Source organism: Osmia lignaria, chromosome 12 (assembly GCF_051020975.1).
Source record: "Osmia lignaria lignaria isolate PbOS001 chromosome 12, iyOsmLign1, whole genome shotgun sequence".
NCBI lineage: Eukaryota > Metazoa > Arthropoda > Insecta > Hymenoptera > Megachilidae > Osmia > Osmia lignaria.
In genome coordinates, this window is record NC_135043.1 from 9,775,697 (window position 1) to 9,799,720 (window position 24,024).

Sequence of the window (24,024 nt, forward strand, 5' to 3'; positions counted from 1 at the left end):
AGTTCCGGGAATATTTTGAATCGCCGTTACTCATATGTTTCACAGAAATGGAGTATGATACGTTCAAAAAATATACGTGGGTTTCTTTTATAGCGTACCGCTTACAAGTATTAACTTAGAGATCTTTGATATCTCTACATTTTATTTCACATAAGTGTTACAAAATTATATTTAAAATTAAGTATTTTATACAGTATATAAAGTACTATTTAGAACGAGTTAAAATGTTAGCTCAAATCAAATTCTACTTCATCACTGGGGCTACTTGGAAGGTTTCTATTATCTTCTATTTTAATAATAGTTTGCATTATATCATCTATCATCACGTATAAGTATCTATACTCATATTTCCCAGATTCATTCTGTAAACAAATTTAACATGTTAGCTTTGGATATAACTGAACACATATATTATTAAGAAGAAAATCTTACTTCCTGCACTTCTAAATTCACTGTACCACGTCTTCTTATACCTTGAATATAAAATTTCATTCTCATGTGTCGTACCCCATCCTTTTCAAAAATTATGTACCTACAAAGTAATGTACCATTTATTTAAAACGAAAATTTCTAAGCAATATAAATTTAAACTTACTTTATATGACTTCTACGTCCACGACGACTTTCTTCTCCGTATGCTTTGATAGGCTCTCCAAGAGCATTTACTACTTTAGGATCTTTGATACACCGATCTAATGCCTTGCTGTATACATTATTTGGACTTTTAGTAGAAAACAATTCATTAAAAATCATATAAAACATAAAAGCAGTGATCCCTACACCGCCAATGATTACACCTAAGTATCCAGCTGATTTTGTGTTTTCTTTAACTGAAACAACAAAGATTATTCAGAGAGATACAAAATTTCTAATGCAAATATCTTTATACACATTTATGAAATTTACCTACTTCCGCAAATCCAACTTGCAGCTTGTTTTCATGTTCAAGATTATCAGCTTTTGCAATTGATCTCTTTGTGCAATACAATGCTTTTTGTTGAAAACCAGATGTTACATTGTAATAAGAAAAAACGCATACATTTCTTAGACTAGATACTGCTGCGAATCTTTTGTATGAAATATAAGGGATTATTCTTGCTGTGGCCATTTTCTAAAACGTTGATAAATGTAACGTATACAAAAAAAAATAAGAAAACTGATAGCTGTTTCGAAATATCCGACGACCCCATCTTGGTGAACAAATTTTGTACGAACTTTTAACAATAAAATTGGTACGGAACGATCAATTAAAATATTAAAAATAATATAAATACGGTATGCATTTTTTAATAAATGATGTTTAAAATACTTTGTATGTTATAAAACAATTGTAACAATACTCTCAAAATCATAAAAACTATTGGACAAATTGTGCTACTATAGCCTCAACATATCTTCTCATAAATGAATGTTCGCTTCTTTTTCAGTTTTACGTACCTAGATATATATGAAAACTGTTTCATTTGTGAAAATCAATAACTATATTTCAAAGAAATACCAATTCAAACGGCACTCTGATAGCTCTTAATCATGTTTGGTTATTTCGTGCTCCGTTTGAAAGATTAGGTAAAGTTAGGTTAGGAAGTTATTAAAAACAAACGGAACATAACCTCCTTTACGTGTCAGCGGTATCGGTTAGTGTGGTTGCTTTTAAAAAAGTGATTATTAAGAAAAATACAGAATAGAACTAACAAAAAGGAAAGTAAAATAATAATTCTTAATGAAGACTGCTCCGCATCAAAGGTTGGTCATGGTTGGCGATCGCGACGGGCAAGTATTTTGGAAATAAAACAAATGTTGTGAGTTATTTTTTAAATAAAAAATCGTGACTCATTTTATTAACATTTTGTTTAGCTTAAAAGAGTTATTACGTCGTCGATTAGTCGAATGTGGCTGGAGAGATCAAGTGAAATTAATCTGCAAAGAATTAATAAAAGAACATGGTCATGAAATTACTTATGACAAGTTGCTTTCAATGGTTACAAGCAAAGCAAGAACACTTGTACCAGACTCTGTTAAAAAGGAACTTTTACAGAAGATAAAAAATCAGCTACTTGCTCAAGAAGAAAAATTGAAAATGTAATGATCTATAGACTGTTGTTTTGTATATACAAAGGACATTGGCTGAGACTGAATACAAACCATGATATGTCATTTTAATATCCATCATGTATTTCTATCTAATATTACAAATATCTTTAATTTATAAACTAGGCTAAAATTACATATAAATAAATTATATTTACATAGATTAATACAAATGCTTTGGTTAATCATAAATATATCTACTTATACACATATAAATATCGACATGTATTTAACAATAATTTATAATTTAAGTTCCTGAAACTTGTACAATAATCAATACCGTGAAAAGAATTGTTTTAACTATCTAAACACTATTGACATCATTATTCATTCAATGAGAGATGATACCTGTCATATTACGCATTTTCGTTCGTTCTGCGCATTCTTGACTGCGCACAATCGTCTGCGCAAGCGCGTTGCGACACTGTGTAGGCGCGTCGCGGCACTGCGCAGCATACCTAGTGGTCCCTATATTCAGTACTTCTCCAACCTTCGGCGCGTCGCGATGTGCGTGATTACTTGTTTTGATTATTCATATATTCTTGTTCACCGTGTATATGACCACGAAATGCCACGAAGTTAGAAGTAAAATAGAGGATCTCTCTGAGCTGCGCGAAACAGGTATGTTCTTTCGTTGAACGAATAATTTAAGTTAATAGTTTGCCGCCAGAAGGCGGTGTACGAACCTTTAAGATTTTTACTTCGATTTCAAAGAGCTGTATAGTTGTATCTTATTGTCAGTAGTTTTTAATTTGTAATCTTACAATAATTATTTAAGTTATTTTTTAACGCATAAACAATGTTGATCAAAGTGAAGGTAAGAACAATAACCGGCGGAGATGGAGCTGCAACATTTATAACCAGTTCTGAAAGTATATTCTAACCTTGTTTCAGACTCTTACCGGAAAGGAGGCAAGTAACTTAATTGCAAATTAATGTTATGTATTTTTTAATATGATTCGGAGGCTTATCGCATAAGACAATGGTTATTGATACATGGGTACACGTATGAATAGAGGGGAAAAAGCTGTGTAAACAAGATAACCTCTTCTAACAGAAACGCGTTGCCGCATAAGAGTGTAAAACTTGACATTTCATGTATAAGAACGTGTTTTTATAGATTATAATTTCTCTAATTCAACAGATGCTTGTATTTCTTTGTATTTAATACTATTTGTTGTTGTACCATACAAATATCTCATTAAACAATAAGTAAATTTATATTTAAGTTCAAAAGCAATTATAGATATCGTTGTTCTCATAGATCGAAATAGATATTGAACCTACAGATAAAGTAGAAAGGATCAAGGAAAGGGTGGAAGAGAAGGAAGGCATACCACCTCAGCAACAACGATTAATATTTTCTGGGAAACAAATGTAGGTATTGTAATTGTTAATAGAAATAATTTATGCAATTATTTAAGAAGGTTGTTATAGCAAGAACTAGCTTTACCACATTTCACTTGACATCACCTTTAGTATGAAATTCCTTAAAGCAAGGTGTAACACATAATCCTACATTGCAGTAAGCACAGTAGTAACGAGATTCCTTTCTCAGTCCTTTAGATGCACAAATTTTACATCTTCTTGTAGCATTTGCCTTCTTTGCAGTTGATGGAACATATTCTGGAAAGTGATTTTCTGTACTCCTTACTGCATCCGAATCACTCTGTTGTCTTGCCCTCCATATTCCTGTTCCATCAATCATGTCGTTTCAGTATTATTTTCTCTTGTCTCCCTTTTTGTCATGTGCAGTTTGTATTTACATAAAAGTGAACGTAGCTTAAATTAAGCGTATAGTTGCGTGTTTAAAATTATTTTACAAATGTAAGCCATGTTTTAGAAGAAAAAATAAAAGAAAAAAAAATATGTTTGATATTTTCTAGGAATGATGAGAAAACGGCGCAAGATTATAAGGTTCAAGGCGGATCAGTGTTGCATTTGGTACTCGCATTAAGGGGGGGCTTATAATTATAACATTCCACGATTCGGAATGTATGTATGTGTGAATATTAAGGAATTTACAAGATCAACCACAAAAATAATAGGACGCTTTCCAATGTTACATGCGCGCTGTGTTTGCAAGGACTTACAAATCGTCTTTGTACATCAATGTGATTAAACGATTACGTTTAGAATTCAAATAAATATTTAATAAAATAATTCAATTATAGAAACCTAATACTTGCTTCACCGATAAACCGAGTATACTATGAATCGAATTTCACAGTTTTCGCCGTCTCGATCGAAGCGAGACCCGATCCGAATTCGAGACAAACGTCTCAATATCTATGACATTTACCAATATCAGTTGTTGGGCTCCACTTTATTTAAAAAAAAATCGTTGAGAAATAGTGCAGCACGCGGTAGAATTCTGCGACTCTTCGTGTTTCGATGTACTTATGTCCGTGGTTGACGACTCTTTAAATTTATCTATTCTAGAGTAACGTTATAATGATATTGTATCGCGTTCCCTAACGTGAGAATTTGGTAAACTTATAAGTATGTTACTTATTTAATGTAAATCGATTTATTTACATTGCTGTAATAACATTTCAAAGCATACTTTAATATCGCTTTTAACTCTCTTACAAGCTCACAATGAATTACATATACATAAACACATTTCTGAATTGCCGACGAAAAATTTGACGATTGCTATCGAGCATACGTATCTCTACGATCACTTTGTATTTCTAGATACGTGGTGCATTTTGCATTCGCGTACAATTATAATTACACGTTTATGAAATAAACATTTCATCGAGAAGTAATAGCTACGCGTATTGTTTCTTCGCGAAACCTACTGGCCTGTGAAAACAAAGATTATTCTTCATTGCAACGAAAACTCATCGTATTCTTATAAATGCATTGTTCGCCTTTTTTTCTTTTTCTCTGGTTTTTATTAATTTTTTTTTTTTTAAGATTTAGTAAATCTATCGTGCGATACATCGTACAAATTCACACGGTCCTAATAATCTTATCAACTAATTATAAGAGAAAGAAACGCATCGCAACGAAATGAAGTACATGTTTCGCTTAAAGTTTAATTAAACGCGTTTATCCTGATCGTTTGCTTAGCAAGTACCCTTGATTACTTTTTTTTTCTTTTCTTTTCATTTTCTTTGAAGCTTCGTGCGATTCTCAACAGCGAGTATCTACGTTTAAAACTACGTCACTACGAATTAAGTGCATCTTCATTGTGCATAAACGCGTTCTTTCGTTTCGAAATCGTATAATTTCATATTCGTTAACTAATCGAAACGGAATACCTGTATATCTCGCAAACAGCAAGCAAAGTTTCATAGTATCTCACTTGAAAAGAAAAATCGAACTCTTCTTTCAAAATTTTTTTTTTCAATCATAAAATGTCGCAATAAACTTCATTACGTTAATGTATTTCTATAACATTATCGATTAATTTTCCGTTTGCTTAATCATAATTATCTTTTTAGACATTTTCTTAAATACAATCTATTTACTGAGATTACGTAGAATTTATAGACCTTACAGAGTACGATTCTCGAACAATATTGATTACTGGCATCCAACTAATTCGTAATAAAACGATACACAATGCGCAATATGCAAATGTTCATCTTTTTTTTTCTTTTTTTTTTCTTTTCTTAATCAATCGCTACCGTAACGACACGGAACGAAGGTGTTGAAACTCGCGCGAGATCGTTTCGCAAAATGCATCGGTGGCGCAAGTTTGAAATCTTAATTCAATTGAAATGGTACAGACTTTGGGTGAGGCGAGTGTTACTCGCGTTACGCATGATCGTAGCTCTTTTTTTTATTTTTTTTCTCTCTTGAAATCTGTACAGAGACAATGTTTACACGAAGCCACTGGCGAAAGTAATGAAAAACTGTTGATTCTCTTTATAACTCTCTTATAGTCTCTGTCAACTGTGGTAAACATCTGGAAAAGTTAATATGTAAACTGTAAAACTATACAGATAGTTGTGTGTAAGGCACTGTCTATGCGTTCCATCGAAGTAGCTAAGGTTTCATCTTGATCGCAACGAAAAAATCGAGCACGCGAACAACAGACGTGTAAACAGAGTCAGTGTAACTGGTGGAACTTCGTTTTCCATTCGATTCGAATCGTTCACAATGATTCGATTTTATCGTCGCTCATCATTCGCCTCGAAACACTGCGATTTTCATTATTTTTCCTATTCGTGATATAAAAGGTACAGTAATTGCGCTCGTAACGATGGTACAATCGGTGGTCATTTCGGATAAGTCATGGTGGTTGCGTTAAAAAAGAAAATCGGTAAAGGTACTTACTAGTGGAATTGTCAAGTTCTCGCTTTCGTCCCCGAATGTACCATAATTACAGTCGAACACTGTACATGTTTGCATTTTATAATATTCTATCATCCTGTCAACTAATGCATAAATACAAGTTTGCGGCTGATCGGTAGCAACAGCGTGCGTCATCATCGATCTCTTCTAATGATTTTTGCGAACGGTAACATCTGGACGCGTAACAGAGATCCACGGTACGGTCGATGCCACTTAACGATTACAACAAGAGCAACAGACGAGACAAGTTTAACGACCACTTAAAGTACTGTACAGCAATGACTAGAATCCTTACACGGAAAGGAGACGTTTTGTCGTTTTATTGTTACTTGTAGACATCGAACAAGAATTAAACAAAAATAATAGATGATCTTTTCGATTTCTTACCACAACATTGAAAGCAACGTGGCAACGAGAAATGACGCGTCGTCTTAATCGAGTTAAAAAACTAAAAAGTAAAATTGATCGTTTGTTGTTTGTGACAAGATTCTTGGTTTTCGATGGAAAAATATACTTCTGTCTTACTACGGTGAGTATAGTGTAACGATTACGGGGAACGTAAGAGATCTGGTAGACACTGGCAATGAAAGTGAGATCGAAAACGATAATAATAAATTATAAAGTCCCATGTTACTGTCCACGGAGTCGCAGTTTTACATGTTAAGCTTAACGCTATAAAAATCGCGGGTAGCGGGAACGAATTCTATGCGATAACTATGAAGGAGTACGCGAGAGATTCTTTAGATTCCTGCCTCGTTTCTAATACTGTAGACGCGATGAACGTGTGTCAATTAGCTCGTATCTCACTGTGTACAAAGTGTACGAAACGTTGTGTCGATGTTTTCTTTTTAAGTAGATCGAAGATGGCTCGATAAAAGCGCACTTACCAAAGGAGAAAGAAGATCGACATCGGTAAACTGCTGAATGGCAAACACGGAAAGTAAGGAAATAAATAGACGTGTACGATGTAACGAGGAGGAGGGGGAGAGAAAAATAAATGAAAAAGAAGATAAATAAATTGTAGATACCAATGGAAAAGATTGAACGATCTTTTTGAATCGAGGCAAAAAATATTTTATAGGAGATAGAAATGAAAAGAACGTAAGGGAACCAGGGCGGAGCGAGAAGCAATGTTTCTCTCGGCGTGGTAAAGAATCTCTACGAGTCCAATTCGTTTTTCGAGCTGCGCTGCTTCTGGATCGTTTTTTGCCATTGCATGTTATGTTTCAAACGCATGTGACGTCGCAGGTCGGTTCTACGACTGAGAGTGGTGTGACATAGGATGCAGGTTGTCTGGTTGCGATGCACTTCGAGGTGCTGGGTCAGCGAAGCAAGGTGCTTGTAAACGCTTCCGCAGAGTCTGCACGAAAAACGCCCTGGACCCTGCATCACCACTTGACCAGTTGTATCGCCAACATGCTTCCGATTGCGTCCCACCCCCCCTGCAACACATTAACACAGCCACGTGACCCGCCGATTCCTCATTCATTTTTATTTATTTTTGTTTTTGTTTTTGTTTTTTTTTCTTTTCCTAGTCAATCAGAGTCAGACATTCAATCAGATCTTTGAGGGGACAGTAACACGTAACATAGACTACAGTATTATCTCTCTAAGTGACAAGGTTTCTAGAATCCTGACAAGCGAGAGTGGAAGGTCGGGGGCGTAGGAGAACTGGATAGGTACGAGGGGATAAAAATCATTAATGCAACTAAAAATATACTGGTCGCAGACATTGAAGGAACATTTCAGACCAGCCTAACCCGCCATCTGGAGCGCGTTTATCGCGTTGTAAAATATAGCTAGTCAGAAATGGACCTAAAATGGTATCCTACGTAATCCGTAGCACATATACAATGTTGTCCACGGGACAGACCTCGGTTCAATCTCCCACTACTTTCCTTTGGCTTTCATGGCGCAAACAAAATCAATACATATCTAAACTACTCGGGGACTGTGCAACAAGTGTGTGTGAACACACACACACGCGAGGGTCAAAGGGGTAGATACCCCTTATCTTGAACTGGACCTGGGACCAATTAGGGACAAAGGGGTTGAAACCCTTATCCCGAACTGGACTCGATACCAGTTCCCGCGGTGGCGGGGGAAGGCCCACAATTTATACCCTCCACCGTGCTGGCTGCGCATGCGCACTTCTCACTCTCGCTTGACGCAGGCGTCATCTCCACCACTCACTGCAGTTATTGTCTTTCAGTCGAAGGGGTAAGAACAAAGTTGAAATTTTGAAAAGAATATTTTACAAGGATTTTTTCACTTGATTCGAACGATTTACACGTTGGTCATCGAGTATCAACGTTGTTAGCGTGAAAGAATCGAACGGAAATAAGAAAGATGTTGATGTAAAAGCGTGAAAATGTTAAAGCACAATTAACATAACCGCTGCAGGTAACCCACTCTCGTGACCACCTATTCGAAGTTGGTTAATAACTTACAGGTACATATGTTTATAAACAAATAAATTCTTAACGATACGTTTGCCACCATTAACGAAATTATCCGTGCAAGTTTGTTAATTTTTCATGGAGAAATTATCTATACGATGTCGTGTGCGGTTTTGTACCTAAGAAAATGATATTTCTACTTTTAAAAAAAGGACTCGGTTGAATTCACATTTTGAAACTTTATTCACACATATTTTGTTTTACTTACATCGTTAAACAACTTGCATAAGCCAAACATATAAGACTGTGTAATGATATATTATAATATTTTATATATATATATATATTTTTATTTATTTATTCATATATATAGATGTTTCTTATTTTTATAAATAATCAAAGAAAGAAATATCAATTTGTCTAAAGTAATAATTGGCATTCTTGTACTTATTTGTATTGTGGCTTCTGAGGAATGTGCACATTCGTTTTGTTTAAAATTAAACACGCGAGTTTGTCAATTATAAAAAATATAAATAAACGCGTGTACAGTGTTTCGTATTTCTCGTTTCTTAGAGAATTTACGTAAAATCACATACTATAAGCTAATATAAATTAAAAAAAAGGAAACAACAAAATAGTATATCGCACCTAAATATTGATTCGTGCCTTTGAAAGTAACGTTGCTAGTTTCGATTTAAAAATAAAGACGCTGAAATTATCTAATTAAAAAATAAACGTGCAAATTATGTGACGTAGAGCGTGACAAGCACGGAACATGAACGCATGCGATCGCAAAATGGAACACAAGCATTATTGAACTTCGCCCAATAAATAGTGAACTCTATTTTACTCGCGCGTTGACTGCCACAACTAATTTCTTGCCAATTTCATGTAAAATAGACACACGGACATTTTTCACACAAAACAGAATTAGCCTAAAATAATTAAAGTTAGCGATTAACTCCTTCGACCCGTCGCTTTCGCCTTCAGACATCATTGCACGCGTCTGTACTTTGCGACATTTCCATTAAACTGTCCTCTATCCAGCATTTTCTCAACTAGCTTCAATTTGTACTTCGTCACGTCACGATCAAATTTTGTTTAAAACGCAGGTAGATTGCAATATTGCGTTCGATTGCAACGTCCTATGACTTTGGCATACAGCAAGGATTCGCTTTCGATAAATCGCGATCGATAGCCTCTATTTGTGATTGCACGATAAGGAGAAAAAATAGACTCGAATCGGGAACTTCCGATTATTGGCTTCTTTGGGTATTTAGATTAGATTAAAAGGAACCCGCAATGGCGGAACTAGATTAAAGCTAAGGTAACTAAAACGAAATAAAACAAACAAACAATATAAGCACAACAAAAAAGAACGGGGGAAGCTAAAGTAAAAATGATGATCGATTAAAGGTATCCAACTTTTATATCCTTACAGGGATAAGACAAATAAATGAAAATCAAATTCTTTACATACAACTACGTAAACGCACGTGTACGATGTACGTGCATACGAACTGGGCAAGCTTTTCTAATTTATAACTAAAATATATATATATATATATATATATACCTACATATATATGAGTATATTTAATATCGTAAACGTATGTATTATGGCCAAATTTTTAGTCTGCGAACAGACTGAGCAATTTCAAATGCGACTCTGAGCGCGAAAATGCTTTCACACGGGATTGACTTAAAAGATAATGGCACGTTTCGATACAAGACTGCGCATCGAATGAAATTAGAAAAAAAAAAAAAAAAAAAAAAATCATCGGTTGAAAGGATGCAACTAAGACGACATCGAATCCACAGTCTCACAGTCGATCGATTCCATTCACCGTTTGACACGGTGTCATCTTCGCGAGCGCACAAAGAAAGATGCACATTCCTCCTTACGCTATTTTGTTTAAGTACCGAACTCATTTGACTAGATAAAATAATTTGCCTTTTTCCCTTATTATCTTGTCCACTGCGTATGTCTTTGGTTACAAAAAGAAACATAGGTATTCCGCGCGATTTACGCACACGATCCTCCTTCTTTCTCAGTTTCTTCTTCTTCTCCTCTTGCTCCTCCTGTTACTTTTCATTCTCCTTCTCCTCCTCTTCCTCCATTTTTATATGCATATACACATATACATAGACGTAACGTACATACACGTACACGCGTGTATACAAATGACTAGGGCGTAAAAGTGTAAGACAGGCATCTTTAGTAATAGGTAATCCCGTCGACGACTAGAGTGGAATAGGTTCTGTTCATTTTTTTTTTCTTTTTTTTTTCTTTTTTTTTCATTTTATCATTAATGCCGCGTGCATCGTTAAAGATTGCGCATCTGTGATCTAGAAACTCCGAGACACTGGCGAACGCAACTTCATTGATTAACTTAAGTATCTCTTCGTAAACGGAGCGAGTATCCCTTTTGGAAACTCTCAGCGACCGAGAAAACACGATTGACAATCGACTAATTTTTTTTAACACAATTCGCGTAATAAATAAATCTAATATATACGAGCAAACGAGTATATCGATCCAAAGATTAATGGTTCCCTTATAATTCTACGTTCCCATCGGAATAACCGGGCTAGGGACATCGACTACGAGATCGCAGAGAGAATCAGAAGCGCGAAACTAACAGGGATAAACGTTGGATGACCCAAAAAATTACTACGGTGTTCCAAAATTTTCATTCATCCTGCGTATTCCCTCCACTCATCCCCTTCTATCGTTCACTTATGCCTATTGGAAAATATTTCTCTCCACCGTTCGAGACGAGGCTCGACAACCGCGTAATGCTTTTTGGAGCCATCCACGATATGAAGTTAAGTGAAAAATAATAGAAAGGGGTAGGTGGTGAGCGACGAAGGATATCGCGACGTTCGGTTTTTAACCTCTGTTCTGTCGACGGGCGTGATGTGGCGGGTTCGATAACAAGATATGCTCGCACTAAGGAATAGGACTAGAAGTGATCCTTTCGACGCTGCTCTCCCTAATGCGTATAGTGGTGTAGGTAGCATTAGAATCGAGATCGTCAGGTGGACTTCCGGCGTTCTGATGGGCGATCTGATGGGCGGTGGAGGAGACGGAAATGGGTGTCGGCAAGGGTGCGGTGGCGGATGTATCGGTCGGACCGGAAGATCCGGTGACAGCGGTGACAACCGGTACACCGGATACGACAGAGGCGGCGGCGGCTGCGGCATTGGTGGTGCTCGCGGTTGCGGTTGCTGCTGCTGCTGCGGCTGCGGCTGCGGCGTTCGCCACTGCGGCTGCGGCGGCGGCGGCGGTCGTCCCGACGCCTAGCCAACCGTGCCGATTTTTTAAATGTCGCTTCATGTGCGTCGTGCGGCTCAGCACTTTATGACACACCGGGCACTGTGTAGTCCCTTTGTGCATGTTCATGTGTTTGTACATCGAGTCCCGATTCCAAAACGTTTTACCGCAGAGTTTGCACGAGTGCGACGGCTGTTCGATGACCACCGTGCGTGAATCTAAATCAGATATAAACGTTTCATGGTAGTGCGTGCGCCGATCATCACGATTCCATCGTGTATCGAACGATCACGATTTTTTTTCTTTCCTTGCACTATCATCGTCACATACCAATATCTTTCTCTCCCACCCACGCACACAGACGCACACACATGTATATATGTACACTCTCTATGGATCGAACGATCGATCTCGCGAAAGCTCTACACATTGATCGATTATATTTCCTTGGATAAACGTTACAACAACATCTCGCGCCATGATCTTCTTCGTTTCTCTTGTTAGAATCCTTTCGTCCTTTTGCTATCGTCTACATTTCCTACTCACTCGCTCGCTACCGTCTCCTTCGATCTCTATTGGCGAATCGAGGGGATGAATGGTGATGAAAAAAAAAAAAAAAAAAAAGGAAAAAAAAGGGCAGCACACACGATGTGAGTGTCGTACAAGGAAGAGCTGTCACGAGGTGATGAACACGCAACTGTAAAAACTCTTGGAGCAATCATGCTACTGTGAATTGTGGATAACAACGTTCGAACAACAATAAAAAAAAATATTTAAAAAAAGAAAAAACAACGGATTTACGTACAAAATATGTTCAATATTCATGCAGAAGAATATCAAAGGTCCTAGTAGTTCGATGGTGGCGATCGGTTGCAAGTTAGAGATGCAATTGAAAATCACAAAACAAGCATCTTGTAATTACGATAATATTCACACGTGTTTGCTTTAGATGTTTTACGCAACAAAATTACGCTCGGTCTGCGAATTTTTCTCAAAATATGCCTGTCGTGTGCAGTGAACCGACAATCATGTATTTCCTTTGGCTGTACAGCGTACGAATTATCCTCCGCGTGCGCTGTTCAACGAAAAAATACAAAACATTTTCTACGATACTTTTATTTTCAGTTTGCGCACATACAAAAAAAAAAAAAATTGAAGATAAGATCGATAATCCGTCGTCGTTATGGGTAAATATGCTCCGTACATTTACAAGTTACAACGACGGAGCAGTTTGCTTAACGACGATCTTTACGACGTTGTATCCTTTCTTCCTTTAGAAAATTATTGTCAGGAAACGATACTTTGAAATGATATTAATCTCGTACATTACAATTTCTTTCAATCATGCTTTGAGCAAAGATAAAAAAAAAAACTTAAACAATCAGTTCGTGAAATAGTCAGTCGCGATAAAAATATTCACGCAATTTGTACACCATGCTACGATTACCATAGGTAAAATATGTACAAGATAAACCGCGAATTGTTACCGTACAGTCACGCGCAACGATGACTTCTTTCAGCGTGGGGGAACTGGAGGGGGGGAGGCGGGCTCCCAGGAGGACACGCCTACCGAGTCTGAGGTGGGAGCTACGTTCACCCTACGGTTCTCCTACCGAAGGAAGATATCTTTGCACGCGGATGTACCGTCCGATACGACACTGTTTTATCGCGCGCAAATTCTTTAAACGTCGCGATACACGATTCTAAAGCGAGAGCGGATCCGCTTCACTCTCTTTGCGTCCAAAACGTGAAGGCTCGTTGTAGCCGACAACGAGCCGGTGTGACTCCTAAAATCCTGTAAATCGCGTTCGTTGTCCAGACGATTCGCTAGTCTTTCGATGCACCTTACTTGATACCGTGTATGTTAAACATGTGACAACGCATCGTGTACTTTCGGGTGAAGACGGACTGGCAAATCGGGCAGATCGTGTCCCCCCTGTGTATGCTACGATGATGAGCTAAAGAGTCGCCACGATTGTATGCACGGCCACAAACGTCGCACACCCAACGACCGCTTTCGTCGTGTAGAGGCTTAGACCTACGTCTGATCCTTTCGTAAGCGATGTTCGTCTGTTGCTGCTGTTGTTGTTGTTGTTGTTGGTATTGGTGTTGTTCCGACTGCAACTGCGACTGCTGTGGTGGTTGCTCACTTTGACGTTGGTGGTTCCCGATAGGCGTAGTATCGTGCTTAGTTTCTGCGCACACAATCCAAAGTGTTCCCATACACAGACAGACAGCCTCATACTTATGTAATAAAATTTCGCCGATTTTTGTATTTTTTTTTTTTTATTTTTATTTTTTTCCTTAGAGCTTCCGCTCACTTTCCGTAGGCTTTGCTCGCTGCTTCACCCTTTCCGTGTCTCGTCATTTTACCGTCGATCTCTGGGCGGGAACGTGACGTATTGAGAAAGAAATAGAACGTGGTTGGTGAAATTTTGACGCACGTGTGTGTTAGAGTAGTCGAACTGTTTCGTGTGTTTCTCGCATAAGGAGATTTACCGAAGCGATGATCTTCGATCTTAACGAGTTTCCGCACGCTGATAGATTACGCCGTTTTGAATATTCAGCTTTCATTTATTTTATTTAGTTATTTTATAATCGCGCGACACATTTCTCAGGGTGGCATTCATCGTGAACAGTGACATCGGGAGCCCGAAATTCGATAAAAAGACGACGGAGAATTGGTGGTGGCGTAGTGAGTTAGATAAATAGGCTAACGAACAAACTCGATTTCGATCCCCGTAAATCGTTCTTGCAATTTAAACATATATAAAGAAATATAAATTGTAAGGTACCCCACATACAACATCGCTAACATTAGTAACATTGAAACTAATGGCCAGAACCATGAATAGGGAGATTTATAATAGCGTGATCTATCAACGTGCAAAGCTGATTAAAATTTCAGGATACCGCTTCGGAAGCTTTCGTTGTCAGTGCATTAAAAAAATAAAAATAAAAAAGGAACGGGGTTTGACAAGGGGATGCAGGGCGACAGAAGGCGAGCGACGAAAAGGCAAGAAGAGGAAGAAGATGATTCTTCGTTGATCGAAGAATCATCTTGTCGCGTAGTCGCTCATCCTCGAGAGGGTGTTTTATCGTCGCGTCGAAAAGGTTGTACGTCTATCTGTTGCGTAGCTGCAAAGTTCCCACATAGTACAGTTCCCACCAAAGCACGGTCAACGAAGCCTCCAGCCACAGAAAGAAAAAGGGTGTCTTTGTTTTTTTTTTTTTTTTTTTCGACCATCGGAATGACACAAGAAGCTTGCGATCGGGTTAATGCTTATGCGAAATTACGCTTCTGAACACGGTTCGTTCGTTCGTCCACGATCAATTACTATCTTTGAACCAGTGAAACAAAGGATTATTTCTTTTTCGGCAAGTTTTATTAAAAAAAAACTTCCTAACAGCGATTAAAATATATAGATATATCTTTCGAGATTATCGTATACAAAACATCCTGCGATAGTGTAAAACGTTTTTCATTATAAATAGCGTGTAATGTATAAAATAAAATAAAAAACGACGACGCACTCGCATTTTATTCGACGCATACGCGAACGATTCACTTCCGGTCTACTAATCTAGGGCGAACGGGATAATAAAATGCACGCAAAAAACGCATCGAAGTTAAAAAAAAAAGAGAAGGTAAAGGTAAAAAACGAAAAAGCTATAAAAAAAACGATCGAACCTTATTTTATAAGGGAAAGCGAATAAGAAAAGATACGCTGATTCTTCGAATCGATCACTTATTAGTTTCTTTCTAAGGAACTTTACGTTTTCTCGCGTCATCTTTTCATCGATGGCACCTTGTTCGAGTCTTCTGGCTGTCAGTCTCTAATTTAACGCGGATATTTAATTTCGATTATATCGAGTAACGAAATATCCGTCGAACTTTTTTTTTCTTTTTTGATTGATTTTCACCGAAAATCCCTCGAGTCTAATCGCAAGCTTAATTAACGTAACGTAACGTAACGTAAAATATAAATGCGAACGATAGATAAAATTAATAGTACGCATATGAGTACGAAACGAATATTCGAGGGTTATCTCGACCGATTAAAGGGAAAAAACGATTCGTTGCCACGCGATCGATCACTTTCGAAAGTTCAACTTTGCGTCGACACTGAACGTGCACTTGTGGATGCGCAGCAAATGAGCCTTCATGTCGTAACTTCGACTGAAAATGCGCTGACAAATCGGGCACCTGGTCTGCCCTGTATGCAAGTCCTTGTGCAGTGTCAACGACATCGGATGCTTGAAACCCTTCCAACAAATTCTACAGCGAAACAATAATTCTGTGTCGGTCGACTGACCGTAGTCGTCGTCCGAGACGAGGTCCGCGGTTGCACCACCGCCGCTACCACCCCCGCCCCCAGCGGTATCTCCTGCTCGTTCTACAAATAAACACAAACACACAAGATCACCTCTATATTAACCACAATACAATTACACACTGTGCGCCGTATGCAAACTTATATATCCGCCTTCATCCCCACTGGCACTTGTGTATCCTTGCCGCTACCCCGACAAATGCACCTTCCTTTCGATTTCGACCGCGACACGCATATCGTTCGATCGTTCGATCGATCGCGGCCAAATACACGCGAACGCGACCACCCTCTCCAGATCAAAGCTCTACCAGTGTTCTCAAGATTCTCATCCGATCTTCGTGTTCGATTTTACGACCGACCTGCGCGTACGATCGCGGCCAATGAACCCTTTTTCTCTCACTGAAGAGATAACGGTCATCGTTGCACGCGACCGTACGATGCATCTCGGAATCAACGTTGCGGCACGTTGCTAAAAGCTTAAGCTGATTAGAACAAGTCCGATCAGACCAAAACAGAGAGAATAGAAGGCATACGACACCAGCAAAAGGAGATTCAAGCTCGCCAAGTTCCCAGGCTGCCGAGACACATCGAGAATGTTAAGTACCAATCGATCGGGATCGATCGCGCTCGTTTATTCGCGGCGTGGGTTTCAGAAAAAAAAAAAAAATAAATAAATAAATAATTATATCTCGTCGATTAATTAATCGATCAAGCTTCGATTCGTTTCTTCATTTTATTACAAAGCCTCGCGTACGGTATTTCACAACTTTTCTTGGAACGTTTCGTCGGGCCGGATACTTTATACAACGTTTCACGCTAATTACTTTCACCGACTACGACGATCGCGTGTTACGAGTATTGGTGTCAGACGTAAATTGGACGGCATTTGCGTTTCTTTTCGTAAATCGTACATGATTCGTACAAGAAAATGGCTTAACTCTGATGATGAGCGTTTAACCCTTTGCACTGCTATTCGTTAATTTGTCCCGACACACGATTTCACGACAATTTCTCATACTTATTACAAGATATATATATACACATGTTTTACTTGGGAATTTGTAAAACCTACCCTTCGTTGCGCCAATTTCCTTTCAACTTAACCCCTCGGGTGCCGGTATTCGAACGGACTGCCAAAGGGTTAATTACGAACTTAACTGTACGAACAGAATTGTCCAGATAAATAATTGCACAGCGCAAAGGGTTAAAGGTTGACGCGAATCTTACAAAGTACATATGAACAATCAGTCTACGAGTGCTTCCACTTGAACTTCCCGTTACACCGGTGTTCGTCCTGCGATCAAGCCCATGATATACGTACAAGTAGAAAAAGAAAAGCGTTCGCAAACTTAATTCTACGAGATCTTCGGAGCGTCACAACGATAAACAATAATGACAAGGAACGCAGAGTTTCCATCGAGCAACTTTCTTTCTGTTATTTGTACCAATAAAAAAAAAAAAAAAAAAGTGGACACGGACTAGCAAAATCCGATGTATATATTAAAAAAAAAGAAAAAAAATTCATATCCAGCGGCCTGATCTATTTTCTTCTGCCTTTTTTTTTTTTTCTTTGCTCGTCGATCATTAAATATCACGACTGTTGACTTATGATTATCGACATTTCATGGAAGGTATATATATATCAAAATACAAATAAAGATTCATCAAACGATATCGACGAACAGGCGCGTCTTGTACAAAGTGAACGAACATTAGGACATAATCGTCACGGAAACAGAGGTGCCAAGTATCTACATAAGTACCGTTGACAGAGAGATAAAGAGAGAAAGAGTAAAAAATAAAATTAAAAAAAAAAAAAAAATAAAAAAAAAAATAGTAGATTAGTGTAAATGGATAACGAGTTCACTCGTCGCAGTCTTATGTATAGAGTCAAGATTAAGTTAAATAACGATTCTTCTATTTGTCCAACGCGTGTACACGCGCCGATCAAGAAAAAACCATTGTCGAACGCGATAAAAATAGTCCCTTAAGTGTAATACCTAGCCGATAATTTACAATTAACACGATTTATAAATAAACGCTAAATCGGTAGCTAACGTTACACCGCTAAAACGTGTTTCAGTCGACAGACGAATGAGCGATGCTTCGACACGACCAGAGTACGAATACGTTTTAGAACGAAAATCATTGCCCTTGCATTTTACAACGTAACGGGGACAGCGTCGAACAACGAAGGATTCCAACGATGTAACGTGGACAAACGATTGTTCGATCGCTTATCGTCACGATAATCGTATCAATGAATCATGATATTCTCGGTTCCATTCGTAGAACGTACCGGGAAGGAAAAATAATATACAAAATGAGAACGAATACGAAAAGAATCCCTTCGCGAGATTGTCTTCTCTCTTTTCCCTCGTTGTTTCACACCACTTCCGTTCGCGTTGTTCCTACGTATGATCGCGGACGTAGAATATAAAAACAAAGGGTGAGTTGAAAGAAAAAAAAAAAAAAAAAGGAAAAAAAAGAAAAAAAATAGTAGAAAAGCAGAGGGCGACGGTGGCGTAATTAGTTGAGTAAAAGAATTAACTGAGGGCGGCCGGAGGGGGCGAGTTGGTGCTATGGGGGCGGGATGTGCGGGATGGCGCGCATTTTGTGAAAATCGACGAAACATGGCCAGCGGCACAAACAGGCATTGCAGGGCCAACATTTGAAGCGCGTCTGCCTGAGCTTTCCACGTGATGTGACCATTCCGCGCTGCTTGCAGTGTACACATACTTTTCCGTGGCCGTTTGCTTTGCTGAGGCTATGCGGCTGACCAGATACGTACGTAATCCCTCCTGGAGAAAACACATTGGCCAAACACTTTCGGTTAGTCAGTTCTTAAGTACATGTGCACATGCAGGCAACCATTAGTAAACAAATTGCAATTTTTTTTTTTTTAACTTTCTATTTTCTTTTGTTTCGATTTGCATATTTTTTTTTTTTGCTTTGCTTTTTTTTTGTTTTTAAAATGACCAATCCCAGCACCAACCAATCCCGTAGCCGTGAAAGCCAGTCTAGAGTATCAGCAATACCAATACCCACACGATATATGTATATATATATTGTCGTACGTGTATGCGTGTATTTAGGTGGAAATATATAGCATTGCCAGGTGCTAGCCGAATCTGTCGATTTCTCTTTTCCTTTTATTCCGTTTCTCTTCCAGTTTCCTTTTCCCTATCACCCTTTCTTCCCTACTCTACCTCCCTCCCTACCGCCCTTTCTTTCTTTCTTTCTTACTCTTTTTTTTTTTTTTTTTAAGCAGCCTGGCAACTAATTGCAGACCGCGAATTTCTCCTTTCGATTAGAACCGAGACTTCGATGAATTGTCCTCTCTTTCTTCGATCATCGACAAAGTTCTCTTTGCTTCTTCTTATTTCAATATGTCTCTCTGCTGGATCCTCTCGGAAATATCTCTTTCTTGGTAGACGTACTTTTATTCTGTCCATTTCGTTTCATTTAAGTTTCTTTCTCCAGCAAACCCATCGTGTTGGTTCGTTTGATCGACCAACGATTTTATCGTCGTGATAAAACATTCTTCGATTCTGTATTGTATCAATTTGAACACGATTACAATCGTACTTGTGTCTTTTTACGTCGAGTTACAAGGTTTAGCGTGTGTACAACCAGCAAAGGAGAATAATTCCACGCGCGCACACACAGAACACTCGTTAATTATAAATTATCGAGCTTCAACTTCTTTGATAGCGCCTCGATACAAACTCCTGTGCCGTATTTTTTTTTATTAAAACCGTCGCTTTACACGCTTGTTTCACGCCTAAACAGCAACCTGGGTTACCTATGTGTGATTCGCAATCGCGATTTACATGTTTCTCTTTTATGTACCGTAATCGGATGGAAATTTGTCACGAAAGAAACTCCTGAATAATTCCTATACAAATAGTACACACGTTTTACATTTTTCGCGTCTACTCCTTGTCTCAACGATGAAACGAACGCAATGAATATTCCGCTTTTACCTACCTGTCGAAATTTGCCTTTTTTTTTTATTATACATATATAAAAAAGATAGGAAACGTATTTCGGATCGGGTCGCGTTTGAAAGTTTTCTCTCGAGATACCGCGTCGCAGTGATTGATTTTGAATGAAAATGATTTCAGGAAAACCCGTCGCTTCCATTTCCATCGCGCGCGTTAAACACTTATCGATTCGACCTAAATAATATCGGATTTCCCACGCAACCGTATGGTTCTTATTTTTCTTTTTTTTTTTTTTTGTTCCAACATTCACGATACACCATGAGAAGAAAGAATAAACAAGATAATACTCAACTGTGGAAAAAGATCGTTTTACATGCTATTATCACCAGCACCACCACCATTGCTACTTTAGATTAGTCGTATTGCAAGGCTACGTATTTTCCTCGTAAGGGAAATAATTACCAGTTTGCAAGTTAATCTCAACTGCCAGTAATCGCAATAATTTCATTGGGAAAATGATCGTTGCAATTTTTTCTTTTTTCTTTTTTTTTCTTTTTCTTCTTCTAAATATAATTCCATACACTGTACGATTCCTAGGAAATTCCTGACGATTTTAAGATTAACTTTGCATGCGAGTAAATGACGCGTGTGAATAATTGCTACACACACGCGCGCGTGCACGTTTTGTAAAGTTTCTACGATACAAAGAAAAAATTACCTCATACCAGCATCGAAAGATATTTTTTAGTGTATACACATAGATATGTTTTACAGTTAGTGCGCATAAGGAACGTAGTGGTGGCTTTTGTGTATGAGTTATTAAGGAAATTCTGATGATTGTCGGCACACATACAGCACTTGGCAATGCTTGCTAATATCTACAGTTCAACCTACACCCGAGTGCCTATACCAATACATTTATATCCAAAAAATCATGCACACTGTGCTACGCTATTGTACAGCTAAATAATTAATAAGAAATAAGGTAACATTCTTTCATAACAAAAAAGAAATGCATTTCTCCAATAAATAATTGTGAAACGTTTGCGTCAATGTTTTGCCACACGATCATTGCTTTTCAGTCAACGCGGTCCTAACATCTTCGCAATGAACGTAGATGAGAAAAAAAAAAATTATTTCAGACATAGGATTCGAAAAATTTATCCTTTTTTTTTGTTTAGAACGAATCAATGGCAATTTAAATTTATGTTGTTTGCAGAAAATACTACTGATATCTCTAACTTTGTCAATCTTTAGTAAACAAAATTTTATGTAATCTTTGTTGCAAGAAATTATCGCATATTTTTTCTCCAAATTAAACGATAAAATTAGTTTCCCTCCTAGATCTATGATTTTGTCACCAAACTTTGATACAAGTAATCGAAAGTTAATGAAAGTTATATATAGAAATATAGACGACCGTTTTGTACCCACGTTACGGAGATATTTTCTTAGAAGATCTTAGAACAGAGACATGATTTTACATATATACATCGGCCCAGAAAAAAAAATTTGTAAATCCATAATACCAGTGTACATTACACATGGGGACAAAACGTTAAGTTATTCGGCAATGCCATTTCTTTTATTTAAAAAAAAAAATATGAAAAAGTAAAATTTCTTTTCGTATTTATCATCATAATTCTGTCAATAAATAATTAGTAGTTGAATTTAAAAGATATGACAAAGCATCGAATTTATCGTAAGAAGGTTAAGACGAATATTGATTAAAAAACACTTACCCTGTACTGCTTCTTGCGTTAACCTTTCTCCAGATGTACTAGGTTTTGAAAGTAAGTGGCCTAATTGAAAGACAAAATTATACAACATATCTCTCAACGCATTTCAAAAAAGTATTACAACATTATTGAAATATTAATCATTGAAAAACAATGAATAAAAATCTTACCAACATCCGCCGACTGATGTTTGAGATCCATACTATCCGAAGTGGACTGATTACTTGAATAGAACGTTTGACTGATATCAGGTTTCTGATCGTGCTCCGGCGTGTTAGAAGATGTATCTTCTATACCCATTTTATTTAGCGAACTGTCTCCTAGACTTTGTTCTTCGTAACTACAGCTACTTCCATCTTGTACTAAATACTCAGGCATTTCCAACTTCAAATTTGGCATCAGAGGAATTATTTCAACAGGATCCGATCCGGTCGTCGACTGATTTTCTGACAATTTATTTTCAGACTCTTTCGTAGATAAAGCATTACCCACGGTCTTATCTGCATTTGTATTTGCATTTTCTCTACATTTTCGTCTTTTGCTCGGTGGAGCATCGGGTTGTAAATCAACGGCATGGTAAGGCATCGGCGATGAGGGTGATTTGTTTCTTTTACTATCTGTTGCTTTGCTAGCAGCATTTTGAAGTTGAATTTCAGGTTCATTAGGAAGTTCTATGTCGTCCTGAAACATGATTTATAAATGTGATTAAAATGTATTAATGTTTTAATGTAATGTTAATTTAAGAAAACCTACCTCTACTAAACTATCATTATCTTTTCCTGTACCATCTGTAAGACCTTGAACAGCTAATAATTCAGCAGTTGTTAAAAAACTTGCTAACTGCTCTTGAACTACATTCACTTCACCCTGATACATAAAATCAACTAATGCAGCTAAATCATCAAATTTCACGTTACGAAATATTATAACAGGATGCTGACATGGATTTTCCTATAATAAAATAAATATTACAACATGTTTAATTTTAACAATCGTATCAGTCATTTATCTGTTTTAATTTACCTTAAATAAATCTCTGAAATATGTACTACATGCAGATAAGAGCATTTTGTGTGCTCTTATTCTTTTTCCCTCACAGCTTAAAGTTACATCAACGAGATCCTCTTCTGTCCTTAATGTATCAAACGCACAGGTAATGTGTTTCAAATAATTATTCCACCTAAGAGAGAATTGTTGACTGGAACCCATACTGGTTTTCTGAAATAAAACAGAATTATTGCACAAATATTGAAGAAACATATTAATGAGCTACAATATATAATTACAGAATCACTATCTATTAAAATGATGAAAAATAAATAATGATATTTTCTTTAATCTTTTTGTGCATAATATAATAGTATTATTGAGTAAGTTTTTACCGTATTTGCAATTAATGCACTCCCAAAATAATAACGTGAGTGAGGTCAAAAGATCTGCGGCCCTTAATACGTAGCGCAGTAAAATTATTAGCGATGATCGAAAAGCGGCCGTCAAGTTATTAAAATTATTGAAAAAATGTGGAAGTAGCGTTAACGCATTAGTCCTGATACGTTTGGCGAAAAATAAAAACTGTAAACAGTAGAGCGGAATAGAATTTCATGGCACTGTGGAAGGTTTCACGGGTTCCGCATGTAGATGAAAAGTGGCGTCGATCTACTAAACGATTTCAACGTTATGTAATTGCATCGCGCCAGACGGTCTTGTATACGATAAATGATTTTTCACAGAATCTTATGTCACTTTACAAGCCACACTTTCCGATTAAATGACAGCTGGTAGCCATTTTCCTTCAGGAAAACGCGTAAGATGCGCGAAAAGAACTCAACTTCCTACAGAAACCACGCGCGATGCGTGGGACGTTTCGATGCATGTGTTGAACACCTTAAAGGCGTATTCATTGGATCTTAGGGAACGTTTTTTATCGAT

General features: G+C 37.5%; 4 protein-coding genes across 9 annotated transcripts; 2 read left to right on the forward strand and 2 right to left on the reverse strand.

The window, feature by feature from the left end:
• Positions 1 to 99: 99 nt before the first annotated feature.
• LOC117602887 (mitochondrial import inner membrane translocase subunit Tim21) lies at positions 100 to 1,579 on the reverse strand. Of its 2 annotated transcripts, XM_034321433.2 has the most exons (5): positions 1,438 to 1,579; positions 907 to 1,111; positions 596 to 830; positions 433 to 532; positions 102 to 362 (listed from the first exon to the last, which is right to left on the reverse strand). In XM_034321433.2, exons 2-5 carry the CDS (start codon positions 1,106 to 1,108, stop codon positions 228 to 230), a joined length of 672 nt encoding a protein of 223 aa, XP_034177324.1. In that variant the 5' UTR covers positions 1,109 to 1,111; positions 1,438 to 1,579; the 3' UTR covers positions 102 to 227. The 2 variants fall into 2 exon arrangements, with proteins under 2 accessions (XP_076547249.1, XP_034177324.1); XM_076691134.1 differs by lacking the exon at positions 1,438 to 1,579 and having other exon boundaries at positions 100 to 362.
• Positions 1,580 to 1,630: 51 nt separating this feature from the next.
• On the forward strand, positions 1,631 to 2,234 carry e(y)2 (enhancer of yellow 2). The gene is made up of 2 exons (XM_034321435.2): positions 1,631 to 1,770; positions 1,855 to 2,234. Exons 1-2 carry the CDS (start codon positions 1,721 to 1,723, stop codon positions 2,081 to 2,083), a joined length of 279 nt encoding a protein of 92 aa, XP_034177326.1. The 5' UTR covers positions 1,631 to 1,720; the 3' UTR covers positions 2,084 to 2,234.
• A 549-nt stretch (positions 2,235 to 2,783) lies between these two features.
• Nedd8 (Nedd8 ubiquitin like modifier) lies at positions 2,784 to 4,648 on the forward strand. The gene is made up of 4 exons (XM_034321436.2): positions 2,784 to 2,905; positions 2,983 to 3,000; positions 3,353 to 3,465; positions 3,975 to 4,648. Exons 1-4 carry the CDS (start codon positions 2,888 to 2,890, stop codon positions 4,057 to 4,059), a joined length of 234 nt encoding a protein of 77 aa, XP_034177327.1. The 5' UTR covers positions 2,784 to 2,887; the 3' UTR covers positions 4,060 to 4,648.
• LOC117602885 (uncharacterized) lies at positions 3,464 to 23,990 on the reverse strand. 5 transcript variants are annotated; one of them, XM_034321431.2, is made up of 6 exons: positions 23,478 to 23,988; positions 23,119 to 23,313; positions 22,849 to 23,046; positions 22,266 to 22,776; positions 22,099 to 22,158; positions 3,464 to 3,780 (listed from the first exon to the last, which is right to left on the reverse strand). In XM_034321431.2, the coding sequence occupies exons 2-6, from the start codon at positions 23,302 to 23,304 to the stop codon at positions 3,548 to 3,550; spliced, it is 1,188 nt and encodes a 395-aa protein (XP_034177322.1). In that variant the 5' UTR covers positions 23,305 to 23,313; positions 23,478 to 23,988; the 3' UTR covers positions 3,464 to 3,547. The 5 variants fall into 5 exon arrangements, with proteins under 5 accessions (XP_034177322.1, XP_034177321.1, XP_034177318.1 ...); XM_034321430.2 differs by lacking the exon at positions 3,464 to 3,780 and adding an exon at positions 4,988 to 7,841; XM_034321427.2 differs by lacking the exon at positions 3,464 to 3,780 and adding an exon at positions 10,555 to 12,293 and having other exon boundaries at positions 23,478 to 23,990.
• Between the last annotated feature and the right edge of the window lie 34 nt (positions 23,991 to 24,024).

Bases quoted from the DNA above. Each gene is read 5' to 3' on its own strand.
- Nedd8 (XM_034321436.2), top strand. The intron at 3,466-3,974 runs GTAGGTATTGTA...GATATTTTCTAG, and splicing joins ATATTTTCTGGGAAACAAAT to GAATGATGAGAAAACGGCGC.
- LOC117602887 (XM_076691134.1), bottom strand. From the start codon at position 1,108: ATGGCCACAGCAAGAATAATCCCTTATATTTCATACAAAAGATTCGCA. The intron at 533-595 runs GTAAGTTTAAAT...ATTACTTTGTAG, and splicing joins GGACGTAGAAGTCATATAAA to GTACATAATTTTTGAAAAGG. The intron at 363-432 runs GTAAGATTTTCT...ATTTGTTTACAG, and splicing joins TGAATTTAGAAGTGCAGGAA to AATGAATCTGGGAAATATGA.
- LOC117602885 (XM_034321427.2), bottom strand. From the start codon at position 23,304: ATGGGTTCCAGTCAACAATTCTCTCTTAGGTGGAATAATTATTTGAAA. The intron at 23,047-23,118 runs GTAAATTAAAAC...ATTTTATTATAG, and splicing joins ATTTCAGAGATTTATTTAAG to GAAAATCCATGTCAGCATCC. The intron at 12,294-22,098 runs GTAAGTGTTTTT...TATCTGATTTAG, and splicing joins AACGCAAGAAGCAGTACAGG to ATTCACGCACGGTGGTCATC.